Genomic DNA, 15,897 nt, shown 5'->3' with positions numbered 1-15,897 from the left:
CCATTTCACTGCACACTGGATCTGTATCCCAAACTGCTCAGTGGGATGGTGAGGGTCTAATATCAACTTTCTGATCCTGAATACACAAAGCCACAGTGGTTGCTGGATTCAGAAAGTGATAATTCATGCATCATTCCAATTCATCACCAATTACTTCCAGAGAATGTCTTTGCTGTCACAGACATGAAATCACCAAGTTCTTGCTTACCATCTCTGAGCTATAGATCCAGTCCAGCATTTTTAACAGAGTTTAAAGGTTCCTGTAGACAAGTAACAATACACTCATGATACATCCACTTATTCTATATTTATCTTTCCTAAAAGGTGAACACAAAATGGTGGCCAGCTGACAATCTCTCTTCAAATGTTAATGTCCAAGCATCAACAGTTCATAGGAACACACTAATGTAGAAAATGCAGGAAATATTGAATAATGGTTCTTATCTGAAAATGCTGACAGATCTACTGATTGCATCTAGTATTTTCTGTTTCAGGCTGCCAGTAGTTGTAATTTATGGGAATACTCTTGGATTCCATTATCATGAAGGAGTGCCTGAGAATGGAATAAAGAAAACACGGGCATTTGCATTCAAATTTAAAGAGATAAATTTATTCTTTGATGGCTACATCATTATGGGAAACGTTTTGGAGAAAAAGCTGCATTGACATTACATTTAATTTTACAAGATGGGGCTCCTGATGTGCACTCACACTGCATTTTACTTGCAATAAGTTTCTTACTAGAGATACATGCCCTGAAATTGCAGTTTATTAGTTATAAAAAGAATCAGGAGAAACGCTACAAAATGTTCAATTCATTTACATCATCGAAAGCATTGTGATGTATGAGAGATTTTGTAAGAAATATGTTCTAAACAGAATAATTTAATCTCCGTAGTTAATTGTTACGGGGACAGAACTTCCATAATCTTGCCATTATTTTATTAGAATATCCGAGGTAGTTCCCAGAAAAATGCCACAAATATATGTTTTAGTTACTTATTCATTTCTCTGTAAGTCCACCTATGTTGCAGTGGCAGCCCAGGAAAATGTTTGAGGTCTCCAGACAACAATTTTGTGAACTACATTTAAATATGCTTGTGTTCAATCTCCACAGATGTTCCATGATCTACATCTGTAACTTAGGAGCCAATCATGGAAAACACCAAAAATATATCACAGAATGACAGAATTATTACAGTGCAGTAAGCAACCAATCATCCCATTGTGTTTGCACCAGCTCTATTACCTAGTACTAATCTTCTGCCTTTTCCCCCCAAATCCCTGCATACCATTTATATCAAAATAACCATCTAACGCCCTTGTGTGCCTCAACTGAAACTGTTTCCGTTATAGTTCCAGGTAGTGCATTCCATAGTCTAACTAGTCACTGTCTGTAAAGATCTGTTCTTGTATCACCCTTCCGTCCTGTGCAAATCAATTTAAATCTACGCCCTCTTATTCCTTTTACTAAAGAGAACAGCTAATGCCTATCTACTCTATCCAGCTTGCTCATGATTTTGAAAACCTTTATCAAATCTCCTCTCCGCCCTCTTCTCTCCAAGGAGAACAGTGCCAACTTCCTCAATCTATCTTCATATCTATGAGGAGGACAGTGGCAGAAGCATTTTTATTATCTTATTTGTTGGGGTTTTCAGGTTGATGGGATCAACAATGAGATGCTAGTGGATGTAGATAAGGGCACAGAGATGGAGCAGAGAGTTTGGGAACTTGCCTCAAAATGCAACACACTGTACATAACAAATTTTGGTTTTCTGCTCAAGTGATAATGGAAGAACCTAATAGAAATTACCTGTAGCTATGATTTATTGTTGGTGTGTAATTAATCTATATAACAAGAAAGTCATTCATTTTGACCAAAATGCTTTAATCTGATTTTAATTCACTTTTTGTAGAAAGCTCACATGCTCTTCAGTGGCTGCTATCACAATGAAAGAATGCAGGGCACATGATCTCAGATATGGTGTGTTGTAATTCACAGGATACTTGGTAAGCTTTGGAAATTATCTTTTGCTATAAACACAGAAGTGTTGAGAGAAAACACAAGCTGTAACACACATATTTCAATTATGCAAAGTTGGAGGCTTTTAAACATCAATCTGTCAGTACTTTTGAAATTTGATGATGGTTGGTGAAACTTATTTATTATTCAATGCAACTAGACAGCATTGCCAAATGCATTGAAGACTGGAAATGGCAGAAGCAATATTTGTGTGGCATTATTTTAAATTAATCAAGCATTTTAAAAAATTATCCACCTGGAATTTCTGCAGGAATCTCCAGCTGAAGATTGATAGACCTCCTATAAAAATCGATAAAGATCACAAATACTCTCCAGAAATGTTTTTCCTTTGTACCACAACACATGAAACTTTAAAATCTAACATTTTTGAGGGACAAGTGATTGGCATAGCTGAATCAGTTCTCAGAAAACTGCATCTGACATGTAGACCCAGCATGACACTGCTTACTGAATCATGAAAGAATAGTCAGGTTTTGGGAGAATGGTGATTATATTACTGGAATATTGATCAAGAGGCCTCGACCAATAATGTGCAGACATGAGTTCAGGTCCCAACTGTTTGACAGAAATGCAGTTAATTAAATAAAACTGGAATAAAATATAGCACTTTGAAAATATTGCGTGCAATTCTGGTCTCCTTCCTATCGGAAGGACATTGTGAAACTTGAAAGGGTTCAGAAAAGATTAACAAGGATGTTGCCACGATTGGAAGAGTTGAGCTATTGGGTGAGGCTGAATAGGCTGGGGCTATCGCAGGCTGAGGGGTGACTTTACAGACGTTTATAAAATCATGAGGGCATCATGGATAGGATAACTAGACTAAGCTTTTTTTTCCCCCTGGAGTGGCAGAGCCCAGAACTAGAGGGCATAGGTTTAGGGTGAGGGGGGAAAGATATAAAAGGAACCTGAGGAACAATCTTTTCACACAGAGGGTGTGGTGTGTATGGAATGAGCTGTCAGAGGAAGTGGTGGAGGTTGGTACAATTGCAACATTTCAAAGGCATCTGGATAGATATATGAATAGAAAGCGTTTAGAGGAATATGGGACAAGTGCTGGCAAATGGGACTAGATTAGGTTAGGCTATCTAGTCAGCATAGACATTTTGGACCAAAGGATCTGTTTCTGTGCTGTACCCCTCTATGACTATGGCTCTATCAGTAATGATGTCCATTAAACTACTGGACTGCAATAAAACACAATTTATTCACTAAAATTCTTTAAATAAGAATATGTACTGTCCTTAATGAGGCATACAATCGACTCCAGCTATAGGAATACAGATGACACTTAACTGCTATCTAAAACATTTTAAAATGCTGTATGGTGAATTTGTACAGGCACATAAATGCGCTGGGCTGATTAACACGAAAGAAAGAGATTGTGATAATGCCACTAATACGAAAAATTATCTCCAGAAGCTTTCAAAGCCATTACCATACGCCAACAATTTAGACACTCAACTTGGTGCTAAACTACAGTAATGTCACTTTTTCCCCTCTGGCAGTTACCATTGTAGCCATATAGTACTGGAAATGGTACATTTCACAACTCTCTCAGTACTAGTTTTGGGTGTGTAGTAAACGAAAATCATTTCCGAAAGGCCCCTACAAGGCTAACAGAAACGCTGCATATCTCTCATCAAGAAACTACAAGATTAAAAACCCATTTAATTGCGGGTTTGGCTGTACTGCTATGGCGACTTCCAGGAGAGAACGGTTGTACGGTCGCTACTTTCCATTTGCGCTCAGTCTCTACGAGCGCATCCTGTACAAAAGGAAAAAACATATGAATATAACATTATGTTGAGCGAATGGAGAGGGGAAAAAAATACCCCTATGTCATTACAAATGACCTTCTAAGTAGAACAGCAGAAACTCCTCTGACTCCCCAATTCCTGCTGGAAGTTCCGGGCCCATGCAGTACGTTGCCCTGACGTACTGGAGACCGTGTCGGACGCAGGAGAACGTGATGTCGTGAGACGAGTCGCTTTCTCTTCTCTCACCATCGATTGTGCCAAGGTGGCAGCACTCTGATCAGGCCTTCCTAATAAACTGCACTTCACTGTTCGGCCATCATAGTTCTGACAGGTAATCACACCTAGATCTGCAAAGTCTGCGAGCAGAAAAGCTGCAGGGTAAGGTCGCAGCCCTCATGTTTATTATTTTTAATAATTTTTACTGCATGTCAAGTGCGCACTGTACATTTCCTTCATTTCTTTAAAGGGAGCTATATTGTCATTAATATTGCTAGCTCAGTTTTGGGTTATACAAGTCCCATCCTATTGGTGGAAGGAGGTCTGCTTCAATGAAATGCCTATGAATGTATGCTGTTAATATATTGTGCTGATTTACAGACTGTCAATATAAGAAATATAAAAATATTATTCTGCATTTTACAAAACAGAGATTTCTGTCTTTTTTAAAGGAAATGGTTTGGACTTAAAAGCAAATTCTTATAGTACTTTGATTGCAGATTTTAATAAAACAGATTTTGTGACATCCAGAAAGTTACTGAATTTTTTATCTCTTAAATATTAGAGGTTTTTTGTTTTGGCTATAATTTATCATATTTAGTTGCGAAATAGCTCATCTTATCTTCATAAATAAAACCGCGATCTAATTAGAATCTATAAAATACTTATTTTTGCAAAACTATATAAGCTATTGATAACCCATGGGCCTTTTTCATTACGTTGTTCAAGATTTCGATTAGCACTTGACAAGAAGAGCAAAACCATTTGTCGCCTTTATGTGAAAAACCTGGTAATTAACTTGTGAGACTGTTTAGAACTGTCTGTAGCAACTGATTTACTAATTTTGGTTGGAAGTAAACCAGTTTCAAAAGCCTGGAGTGAGAAATATGTGACACTTAGCAAAGCGCGCTCTTCAGTGAATTTCTTCAAAATTTACAAAGATAGATTATAAATACGCAAAGGTATAAAAATGCAGGTAAATCGTGTCATCAACTCGCCTGGCATTTCTCATTAAGAAAACACTAAACCATAAATGGCTTCTGGAATTATTATTGAAAACAAGATTTGACTGTTTTTGGTGTTGGTCACAATTCCATGTATTCTATAACCAAGGTCTCCGAAGTTGACTTCCCCGGCTCCATCTTCTCCCTCGGAAAAGATAAGCTATCATCGCGCGTGCACTTCGGTCAAGCGCCGATGACAAAACATCTTTCTCAGTCACAAAATCCAACTCCAAAGCTATATAACCTGTTCAGGGGATTTCAGGGTTTAAAGGGCGTTGTGTATAATTTTTATCTTGATTTTTTTCTTAGATTGCAGTGTCCAAAGCGCACGTATGCTTTAAGTTCATACCTCAAGAGCATTGTGGTTAAGGAATTTACTTTTGTGAAACTCTCCTAGAAAAGTTGTACACGCTGTTTGCCTTTAGAGGTACTAAATTAAAGAGTAATTTATATAAGCTTTTATAACATCTTAAGTTTAATGATTGCTGGTTTAAATAGATTAAACAGCCTCACTTTAAAACATTTGAAAGTAATTATTTTGAAGTACGTTATTTGCAAGTCAAGGGAAAGATTGTTTACCTTTCTCCATCTCTTACAAATAACCTATTTTTAAAACTATTTGACACTTTTCATTTAAAAATACCTTTCTGCATAACTATATATCTGACTAGTAGACAAAATGAGCTTGATGTACGTTCACTGATGTACTGCAGAAATCACAAAGTTTTGTTTTCGGCAGCACCTTTCATAGCCACAAACACTTCCATCTAAAAGGACAAAGGCAACAGATACATGGAAACACCACTACATACGTACCAGCTCCCCCCTCAAGCCAGTCACCATCCTGACTTGGAAATATGACGCCGTTCTTTCAGGTTGTTAGGTCAATATCTTGGAATTTCTTTCCTAACCTCTTTATGAGTGTATCTGTAGCACTTGGGCTATAACGGTCCAAGAAAGCCGCTTACTACCACCTTCTCAAGGGCAACTGGGAGTGGGTAATAACTGCAGGTCCAGTCAGCAACACTCAAATCCCACAAGTGAATACAAAAATGTGCGGATGTTAGCAGATTGAAAATAAAACCCACGCAAAATATTGCCGATGCTGGAAATCTGAAATAAAAGCAGAAAATGATTAGCGAGTCTGACAGTATCTATGGAAAGAAAAATTAATATCTGGAGACAAATAATCATCTTGTACTAGAAACATGAACTGTTTCTCTTCTCATAAATGCTACTAGACTTGAGCATGCCCAGCGTTTCTGTTTTGATTTCATCATGATAATAAGTTAGAGCAACTCCATTATGTTGTTTGGCGGAGGGTTTATGATGAGAAAACAGCCAAATAAAGCAATGAATACATTGTCTTAGTGGTAAACATCACATTTCTTAATTTTTCGGCAATCCAGAGCAGTTAAGGTTTTCAATAAGGGAGGGACTTATATTTATCTAAGCGTCAATTCTGTCTTAGTTGGTTAACTGTAAAAATTGCACCGAATGTTCGTTCTCTGCAGTGGATGAAACTAAGCTTCTCGTCAGAATGAAGTTGTCAGAATGGATCAGTTGAATCATTTTGTAGAGAAAAATACTGCTGGAGAAAATTAACCGTTTTGCATTGTATCCTATCCATCCCTTGTACCAATGTTGCCCCAACAATTTAGACTAGAGCAAAACACATTCCTGACATAATAATTGCATTGTCTAACTTGAAACTTTTTGGGCGCGTTATATTATCGAATCTATTTAGAATGAAGGGGACGTTCTGATTGGCGGGTACGGTTATTCTGACTGCTGTCTGTTTGCGGAAATCACGTGAATAATTTAAGGATGAAAAGGTGCCAAATTTAATCATTTTAATATTAGCACTTTGAATAACTAAATTGTTTTGAAAGGGAATGAACTTTCCTATCAGCGGGGATATTGTTGACTAAATAACAAACGAAACGGGAGTTCCCATCATTCGTGCCTAAGGTTTTGGGTGAATGAATTATAAATGCTGCAGATGATATCTGAAATAAAATAAACCGTTGCAAAACAATCGATTTGAATGGGAACATTTGTCATGCTTTCATATTGGAGTTTGAATAATTTCGTTTCCGCTATCAGAAATAAATCATTCCAAATGACCACTGAATCTCTTCACGAGTTTCCTTTAAAGTAAACTCCTCTTGGATCTGACGTAAATTAGAAACAAGGATTTCTTATGTGTGGGTAACATTGAGAAATGTAGTTGCAGTGTAGAAATTAGACTTTCCGAATGCCCCTTAGAAAACTTTGTTCATTGTTGCTTATCAACCGGGAGCTTTTGCGTTTGCAGAAGTATATTCTTACGAATACCCCGATCGGTTTGATTTCAAACCTGCTCTCTTTCCTAACTAATTCAATTTCAACTCGCGTAAACGTATTCATTAAACTTCAAAATTATACGAACATACGAAACTGACAATCAGGGAGAAAACCAACTGGTCCATCAATACCGCCCCACACAGCGTGATGCTTGAAGTGCGTGGATGCCAAAACCCTTACCTACCAACGTTTTCTCCAGGGATAAATTAAAAGTTAAGAAACTGGTTTTCTGAAATGAAAAAAGCATAATGTTTTAGCATATTGAATAATTTAATGTGAAACTATGTAACATAGATTGTCATCTGGGTTTTGATTTGATTTGCCATAATTGACTGTAGGAAGCAAAATCCTCGCGCATCTAACAAGAGGAAACGAAGTATACAAGGTATCCTTTCCTCCCTAAATGTAGCGTTATTATGACTCTTTAATTCATCACATATAAAATTCAATCCACTTTATAGAATAGAGATCAGATGTATTTGTGCAATTACATTTTGGGCTTAGAAAATAAAATTGACAATGCAATGTTCTATGAATATTTGGAGCTCCGTGTGAACTGCGGATATATAGATTTTGATGAATTTACCATCACACACAGCACTGTTCATGTTACTTTTAATCACAAACATACTTTATCGAAATTAGTATTTCTGATTATTGATGCCCTTCTTGTGAAAGTTTATAATCTGTCGATTTTTCTTTGAGTTTCAAGGTGTTAGGATTATTTCCAGGAGCATTTCGTGAAATGCAGATGGTGTTACGTATTGTGTTAATCATGAATATATTGAGAAGGCGGTGGTTTCTAGTAAGTCGGGTATGTTTGAGGAAGTGTTAGAAAAGTTAAGAATGATATTGATCAGATACTTTTTTTATGAATGATCTGATAGATTATGTAAAGATTTATATTGAATTATTTGGAACATCTTGAAAATACTTGACCACTTTCGTTACATTTCATCTTGACAAACAATATGTAAACATTACGAAACGGACGATAACATCACATTTATAATTTTGTGCCCCGAGTCTTTTATTCAGTTATATTTTTGTAGTACCATTAGTATTATGTCGAACGTCAGCATGCATCTCGAGATATTCATTTTTAATCCAAATAAATGTACTAAATGCAATTTGCTCGAAACGTGGGATAACACTTCTTATATGATAAATGCAATTATTGCACATTTTCGCCCAGTTCAGTGAAAGCAAATACGCAGTATACAAACAATTGTTCACTATAATGTAATTCCGTATAAAATATTGACAAAGTATCACAGAAAGTATACAATTAATCAGTTATGTGGAAGGTTACAGTTCTTTGCGAAGCCTATGCAGTAACACGGGTGATTGTCTGTATTTCCCCATTTAAATCTTTATTTACGATAAACAGGAAAAATGCAATCTACCAACTTGATTCTTGACTGTTTTGCAGTTTTTGATAAAAGCAATGTCTGGTATTGTAGCCTGGCTTAAGATATGCAAAATATTTAATGTGCAAAACAAAATACTACCAGTGATTAGTTGAAGTGTCACTCCCAACACGTGAACTGCCATTGATTTATTTACTATATGTGAAATAGCTTTATGCATTTGCTGAGGAATGCAGCCATTTTGCTTATGAAGTATAGTTATTTATATACATCATAACAACATAAATCGCATTATGTTTCTCGTGTTTATGCTTAGCATTTGTTGAATCTGAATGATTATCAAAATCGCGTTAATTTTCAGATAATAAATACCTATTGCAAAATTATCATATTCTGTTTTAATGTTGGGAGACTTTCACTTGCACCGGACAATTAGGTAGGGTTGCGAAATGAGGATGATGAAAAATGTTTATGGTGGTGGAAAGGGGGAACCAAGCGCTATCCCATCACTTTAGCCTTTCTGATCGGCGTTCAATGTCTCACTTTGTCGAGGGCAGACATCAGCTGCTTTGCTGCGATACTTGAGCAGTTGGAGGCAGTCTGGGAGGTCGGGAGCTTGTAAAGGAACTGCTGATTGGCGGGTGGCGGGGGATTCTGGCGGTCGCGGCCAATGAGAGTGGCTCTAACGAAATGTCTCCTCCCTTGCTGCAGTCTCGCGAGATCGCCGGCTGCTGGGAGTTTGGAAGAAGGCTACCATCATGGCGGATAGAGACAGTGGAAGCGAGCAGGGGGCGGTGAGCTCGAGCTTGCAGCAGCTGCAGCAGGAGACGCAGGAACTGGCCTCCAAGAGGGTGGACATTCAGAACAAACGCTTCTACCTGGACGTGAAGCAGAATGTCAAAGGCCGTTTTCTGAAGATAGCGGAGGTGGGAGCAGGAGGCAATAAAAGTCGCCTAACTCTCTCCATGTCTGTTGCTGTGGAGTTCCGCGACTACCTGGGCGATTTCATCGAGCATTACGCACAGCTCGGCCCCAGTAACCCGGACATGCAGACGGACGAGCCGAGGCGAGCTCTGAAAAGTGAATTCTTGGTGCGGGAAAACCGCAAATATTACATGGATTTAAAAGAGAACCAGCGAGGCCGGTTCCTACGGATCCGCCAAACCGTGAACCGGGGACATGGCCTTGGCTCGCAGGGTCAGACTATCGCCCTCCCCGCTCAGGGGCTAATTGAATTCCGTGATGCACTCGCTAAACTCATCGACGATTATGGCATCGAAGAGGAACCCACTGAGTTACCCGAAGGGACATCTCTCACTGTGGACAACAAACGATTTTTCTTTGACGTTGGGTCAAACAAGTATGGCGTTTTTATGAGAGTAAGTGAGGTGAAACCATCATACCGCAATTCTATCACGATACCGTACAAAGTGTGGGCCAAGTTTGGAAATACTTTCAGTAAATACGCAGAGGAGATGAAGAAAATACAGGAGAGACAGCGGGAGAAAAGATCTGAACAGCAAGAAGAAGCTCCCGGAGATGATGGGGAGGAAGACTGATAAAACTGTAATAAAAAAAACACTTCCTGTAAAACTGTAACTGTTTAACTACGAGGGAGCACCACCCACCAAACCTCCACAACTGACAGTTCGACTTGTCACCCATCGCTGGATGTTCGTCCACTTATCAACCGTGTAAACCGTAAGCAGCTGCTAAGTAATAACATTATGAACTGTGTTTCCTACTTGATAAAAAAAAACTGAGTGTTTATTTCCCTAATTAACCAAGACTTTTGTACACGTTCAAGCTATTAAAAGTGTTTGCAATCGTCAGATAATATGCTGAATTATAATGAAATAAGTCCTTTTCATGTGAGCTAACATTTGACTTAGCACAAAATGAGAGATATTTTAGAAGAACACGTAAATAATATTTTTAGTTTTCTCATTTTGTTACCAAATTTCAAACATTATACGGAGGTTATAGTATATTTGACACCCTATATACCTGTGATTAGAGATGTGTATATATGAGGGCTAGGCATGCTGTGTGTCTGAGCTTTGTTAAATGTAATGCAGAAGTCTGTAGAGTTAAAAGGTACATAGGTTTATTCATGCAAGGTAAAACTATTAAGAAGTGCTCTCTTTTATACAATATGCATTGCATCTGGACCTTAAACATATAAAACTGGTCAGTGGAACTTCTGTGAACATGAAGCAAATTATTAAAAAAGGCATTTAAATGAACTGCAAAGTTGTTTGATTTTTACAGACAAATGTTAACCTATGATTAACAAAGCAAGTAGCACATTTTAAGTTAGGTTATGATAATTTTGCTCTTAACTGTGAATGTGAGTTACTGGTATTTAATGTATTTAGATTAGTTGTCAAATTATATGCATTCTATCAGATGGTACATAATTAACAATTGATAGGGAACTTTTAATGTGAGTGCATTCATGTAGCAAGCTATTGCCTGAATTACTGTTACCTGTAAAGAGAGGAAATTGCATTTATTTACTTTGTGGGGGAAGGGGGTTGATTTAATGTTAAGTGGAAATCTAAGCAAATGACATGTCAATGACAGCATTTTATTGGGGCCAACTCTTCCAGATTACATTTCCTGTTTGGTTAATATCATATTTTAGAACATTCTAAAGGCACAGATTATTCTGCACTTTATAATATCACAGTATTAACACTATATACATAATTTGATTTGTTTTATTGTCGTACAACCTATGAAAATGTTTTGCGTCTTACTGGTTGCTAGTGACTGTTGCATTCATGTGGATTATCTGTTGCTGGCAAGTTGAAAGTATTACATACATTCTAGGTCACTAATCACTGTAAAGGTCTTGTGTTTTTTTTCTGGGTTTTTCCCAGTTTTCTTTCTGTAGTTCTTCAGTCAGTTGTGACCTTGTCATTTGGGATTATGTAGAGATAAAATTCCATGTTTTATAGTTTAGACTATTTGGCTTTTGTGTGGTTTGTTTATAGAATTTTACAACCATTGTGGTAAAATTTCAAGAACTATGCTTTCCCATCGTGTGTAAAGCAAGGGCTGCTTTGATCTAAACATGTGTAAACAATAATTCCTGGCTCAATTCACTTAAATCAGAGCCGCACTTTGCATAAGAAATGTTTTAAATCCTTGTACAGTAAAATGTATACAATGAGGTACTAAATATTACTGTTAAGCACATTCATACTTCATTGTTTAGTGGAAGAGTTTAGCCATTTATAGTAGACATATCTTGATAGTTGTGAACCTAAATATTTCTCATCTATCATTTGAGGGTTTCCAAGATTCAGCGCAAATGACAATGTAACATTAAGGATTTTTTAGTGTAACATTTGATGCTTTTTTGGTGTTTTTTTTATATAATGCTGTGTTTAACAGACATTGCCAGTACATGCCCTGCCAGTTGCCTTTTACTACTTGCAAAAACAATGCGGTGCTACTGTAATTTGAAGATTTATATTTCTGTAGCACAACATTTCAGTGGTATTATAACTAGTGTGAAACTGGGCAATAAACATCACTAACCCTATCACTGTTCAATTGTAATTATACAGATCAATATATTAGTATTGAATATCAGATATTAACAAATTTTACAAGAAATTTTGTAAATATATTACATCCAATGAATAGAATAGGCAATTGTTTTGGAACCCAAATTTTGAGCAGCCTTCCAAAAATTTCTGATAGCTACTCAGCCCACTTCAGTCCCCACATTTGGTATTAACAAGTCATGCAGAATCTGATTTACTATTGTCAAGCTGCGATAAAGTAATCCAACTTGCACCATAACAGATTTTATACAGATGGAGAATTAATTTGAAAATAAAATTAAAGCAGGACAAGATCGGTAAATGCAATCATATGTAGTTTTACTTGATTTTGACGAAGAATGTAAAAGAAATTAATAAACAGAGTTATAAACTATACATTCATATGAATCCAATCATAGATGACTTATTTCATGAAAGTACATTATTTAATGATTTACAGACTATATAACAATTGTAGTAGCAGCCCTTGTTTCAAGTAGTGACCTATACCCTGCCCCACCTCCACTCATATATTGTACGTGATTTTGAATTTGTGTGCTTGCCAGTTTGCTTCAAGTGCCAGCGGCTTTGCAGTGCAGCAGTTCGAAGATACATTGGCTTTAATCAGAACAGTGATACTGGCTTTAATGATATTTACTGAAAGCCATTCTGCCTCCTCTTAAGCCCACCATATTCTCAATAATAAAGAACCTAAAACGTGACTATTTTCATACGAGCAATGACAATTAATATGGCTGTAAAATAATCCACAAAATTATTTTCTCAGATTTAAATCTGTGCAAAATTTTAGAGTAGGATTATTTGTTTAAAAGTACAATTCTGTATTTGCAGTTTATTTGACTTGTCGCCCAGTGGTTAGAGTTGGCCTGGATTATGCATTAAAGTTGAGTCTGCTGCATTAATAGCCATCATTTTGCAAGGTGCCACAGATTTAAAAGGTGTTGTGACAAAATTTAATACGAGTGATGTGCAATAAGTCATATTTTTAAATATTTGTATTTTTTATTTCTTCCATTTTTTTTTGCCCCTGCAAGCCTGACTGTACACTAGTTAAAGTTCTAAAATTTAAATTGGTAAATTCCAACCTATACCAACTTCTTTGAAGCAAGGCACTTTTATTATCAAAGAAAGTTGCTTGTGCATAAGGAATGCATTTTTGGCAAGGAATCAAATTTGGAATTAATTTACTGTTTACAGTATGTGAGTAGGAATCAATTAAAAGGAAACCAAAAATAGTATGCTAGTAAGTTTCTTTGCTTTAAGTTTAAAGTCTCAGTTTGTAAAACTTGCTAAGTGTCAAAATGTGATTATCTTTCCATTATTATCTTTCCAATCTGTTTCGAAACTTTTACCTAAAATATTTGACTGATTTACTGCCATTTAATATCAATTAAGCATGGTGCTGATTTAATTTTTAATTGTCAGAAATGAAGTTAATTTTAGAAGTTTTAGAAATATTTTTTGTTGTATTTTCACAATCCTAATAAATTCCTTTTGAGAATCTTTGGTGGTAGACTATTTTGTTGGAATCTATTTTTAAGATGCAAATGGCTTGCAGATAACATTTTTGAAATTATCCAAATGTAATAAAGAAATACTAAAATAATTGATATTCGCTGGCCATATATACTTGCAAGTTTCCATTGCATGTTAACTTAATGGAGTTTATACAGAGTTTGGTAACATTGAAGACATTCCTCGATTAACACTTCACAATAAATTGTTAGGAGTAAAGTTTGCCAAGTTTCTTGCTAATATGGAAGTATTACTCAGTCCTTAAATATTAAGTGAGCCTTAATAATTCTAGATAATGACATTGTACTTTACACACTTTGGAATATTATTGGTAGACTGGAAAAGAATATTTGAATTTATCTGATAACAGCCACTTAATATCTTGAATTGCAACCATTGACAAGAATATTAATAGTTCCTGAAAGATGACATTTACAGTACTGTTTCACTCCCCAAATCATTACTATAAGTTCAGAGATAGGTTCTTATTAACATGACAAATGCTTCACATGAAACCTTGAAACAGCCTACAATTTATATTCCTGTAAATTCGCCATAAAGAATGTTTTTAAGTCTTGAAATATTTCAGGCCTAATTTTTACAATGCCTGTTTACTTGAGATTGATCATAGAAAGCCATAATCTTTCTGAATGCAGTTGGTATCAAACTTTCCATAAGTATCTGAATTTTAGAGGGGCTTATCAATACCCATCAAATCTTGTTTTGATTATTTCTTGCATCACTTTGCATCAGTCGAACATATGAATTAAGAGCAGCATGAGGCCATTTGACCCCTTAGTCCTGCTCTGCTATTGAATAAGATCATGCCTGATCTGTTTGTGTTACAAATTCCACATTCTCCTCTTCCCAGATTAACCTTTGATTTCCTTGCCTATCACAAACCAAGCTACATTTGTCCTAAAAAGTATTCAAAGGCTGTTTTGCTATCCGAGGCAAAGAGTTCCAAAATATCACAACCCTCTGATAGGAAATAAAATCCCCATTTCTGTCCTAAATGGGTGACTCCTAATTTTAAAATAATGCTCCCTACTTCTGGACTCTGGAACAGGTTTAGTCTATCTCTTGTGTTCCTTATGAGACAACTCTCTCATTCCAGCTTGTAAGCCTTGTCTGAATTGCTGTCAATGTATTTGCATCCTTCTTTAAGGAGACAAAATTGCACGCAGTATTTGATGTGTGATCTTACCAATGCCCTATATGTCTGAATCATTGCATCTTTAATTTTATCTTCAATTCCTCATAAAATGTTGTGTTACTTAGCCTGCTTAATTATTTGCTGTACTTGTACACTAACTTATGATTCATGCATTGTAGCACATAGATCCCTCTGCAGCTCAGAATTGTGTGGTCATTCTGTGCTTAAGTAATACTGTTTTTGATTGTACTTGCAATACTGAACATTATTCCATTTTCCATATTGTCTTCTATCTGCCAGATTTTTGTCCACTCACCCAACCTATCTATACCTGTTTATAACCTTTCTATAACCTCCTCCCAACATGCTTTCTTTCCTACCTTTGAATCATTTGCAAATGTAGCGACCATGACTTTGCTTCTTCTCATCTAAGCACTTGATATGAATTGTAAAAAGTTAAGGGCTCCGCACAGATTCCACTTATTGCAACCTGCCAGTCAAAGACCCATTATGCATACCTCTGCTTTTTGCCAGCTAATCTTCAGTCTATGTCAATATGTCCTCTACACCATGAGCTCCTACTTTGTGTATGCTTCAAAAAGCAATCCCTTTTGATATATTATAGTTCTAGCAGTAATGATTAAATAATGACAAATTAACAGCAAATCTCTGGCACAAAATAAATTTGTTGAAGTAAAATATGTTAATTTTAATCTGGGGAGATATAAACAAACCATTTGTAAAGGGTCAAAAAACCAAACAAAACAATTTATATTCACTTTTAAAGTAAACGAGGCTAAGTGTGCATTACAGTGAGCAACCCCTGTGCCTTTCCACTGCTCATTCTGCAAGTAAAGACTTCTATAAAAGGGAGAATTAGAATAGACAAAAAGGTTTCATAATCTTATCGA

The 15,897-nt window shown here is 36.3% G+C and overlaps 1 protein-coding gene and 1 long non-coding RNA gene across 2 annotated transcripts; one reads left to right on the top strand and one right to left on the bottom strand.

Moving 5' to 3' along the window:
- Positions 1–3,692: 3,692 nt before the first annotated feature.
- On the bottom strand, positions 3,693–4,045 carry LOC140492097 (uncharacterized). The gene is made up of 2 exons (XR_011963492.1): positions 3,898–4,045; positions 3,693–3,809 (listed from the first exon to the last, which is right to left on the bottom strand). It is a non-coding gene; the product is annotated as an uncharacterized lncRNA (long non-coding RNA).
- Positions 4,046–4,164: 119 nt separating this feature from the next.
- Positions 4,165–10,983, top strand: LOC140492096 (transcriptional activator protein Pur-alpha-like). The gene is made up of 2 exons (XM_072590829.1): positions 4,165–4,179; positions 9,449–10,983. The coding sequence occupies exon 2, from the start codon at positions 9,496–9,498 to the stop codon at positions 10,294–10,296; it is 801 nt and encodes a 266-aa protein (XP_072446930.1). The 5' UTR covers positions 4,165–4,179; positions 9,449–9,495; the 3' UTR covers positions 10,297–10,983.
- Positions 10,984–15,897: the final 4,914 nt, after the last annotated feature.

Source organism: Chiloscyllium punctatum, chromosome 20 (genome assembly GCF_047496795.1).
Source record: "Chiloscyllium punctatum isolate Juve2018m chromosome 20, sChiPun1.3, whole genome shotgun sequence".
NCBI classification, from domain to species: domain Eukaryota; kingdom Metazoa; phylum Chordata; class Chondrichthyes; order Orectolobiformes; family Hemiscylliidae; genus Chiloscyllium; species Chiloscyllium punctatum.
Note: the sequence above shows the minus strand (reverse complement) of the source record. Positions and strands in the feature narration are given on the sequence as shown.

Excerpts from the sequence above, each read along its gene's own strand:
- LOC140492096 (XM_072590829.1), top strand. The coding sequence starts at position 9,496 with ATGGCGGATAGAGACAGTGGAAGCGAGCAGGGGGCGGTGAGCTCGAGC.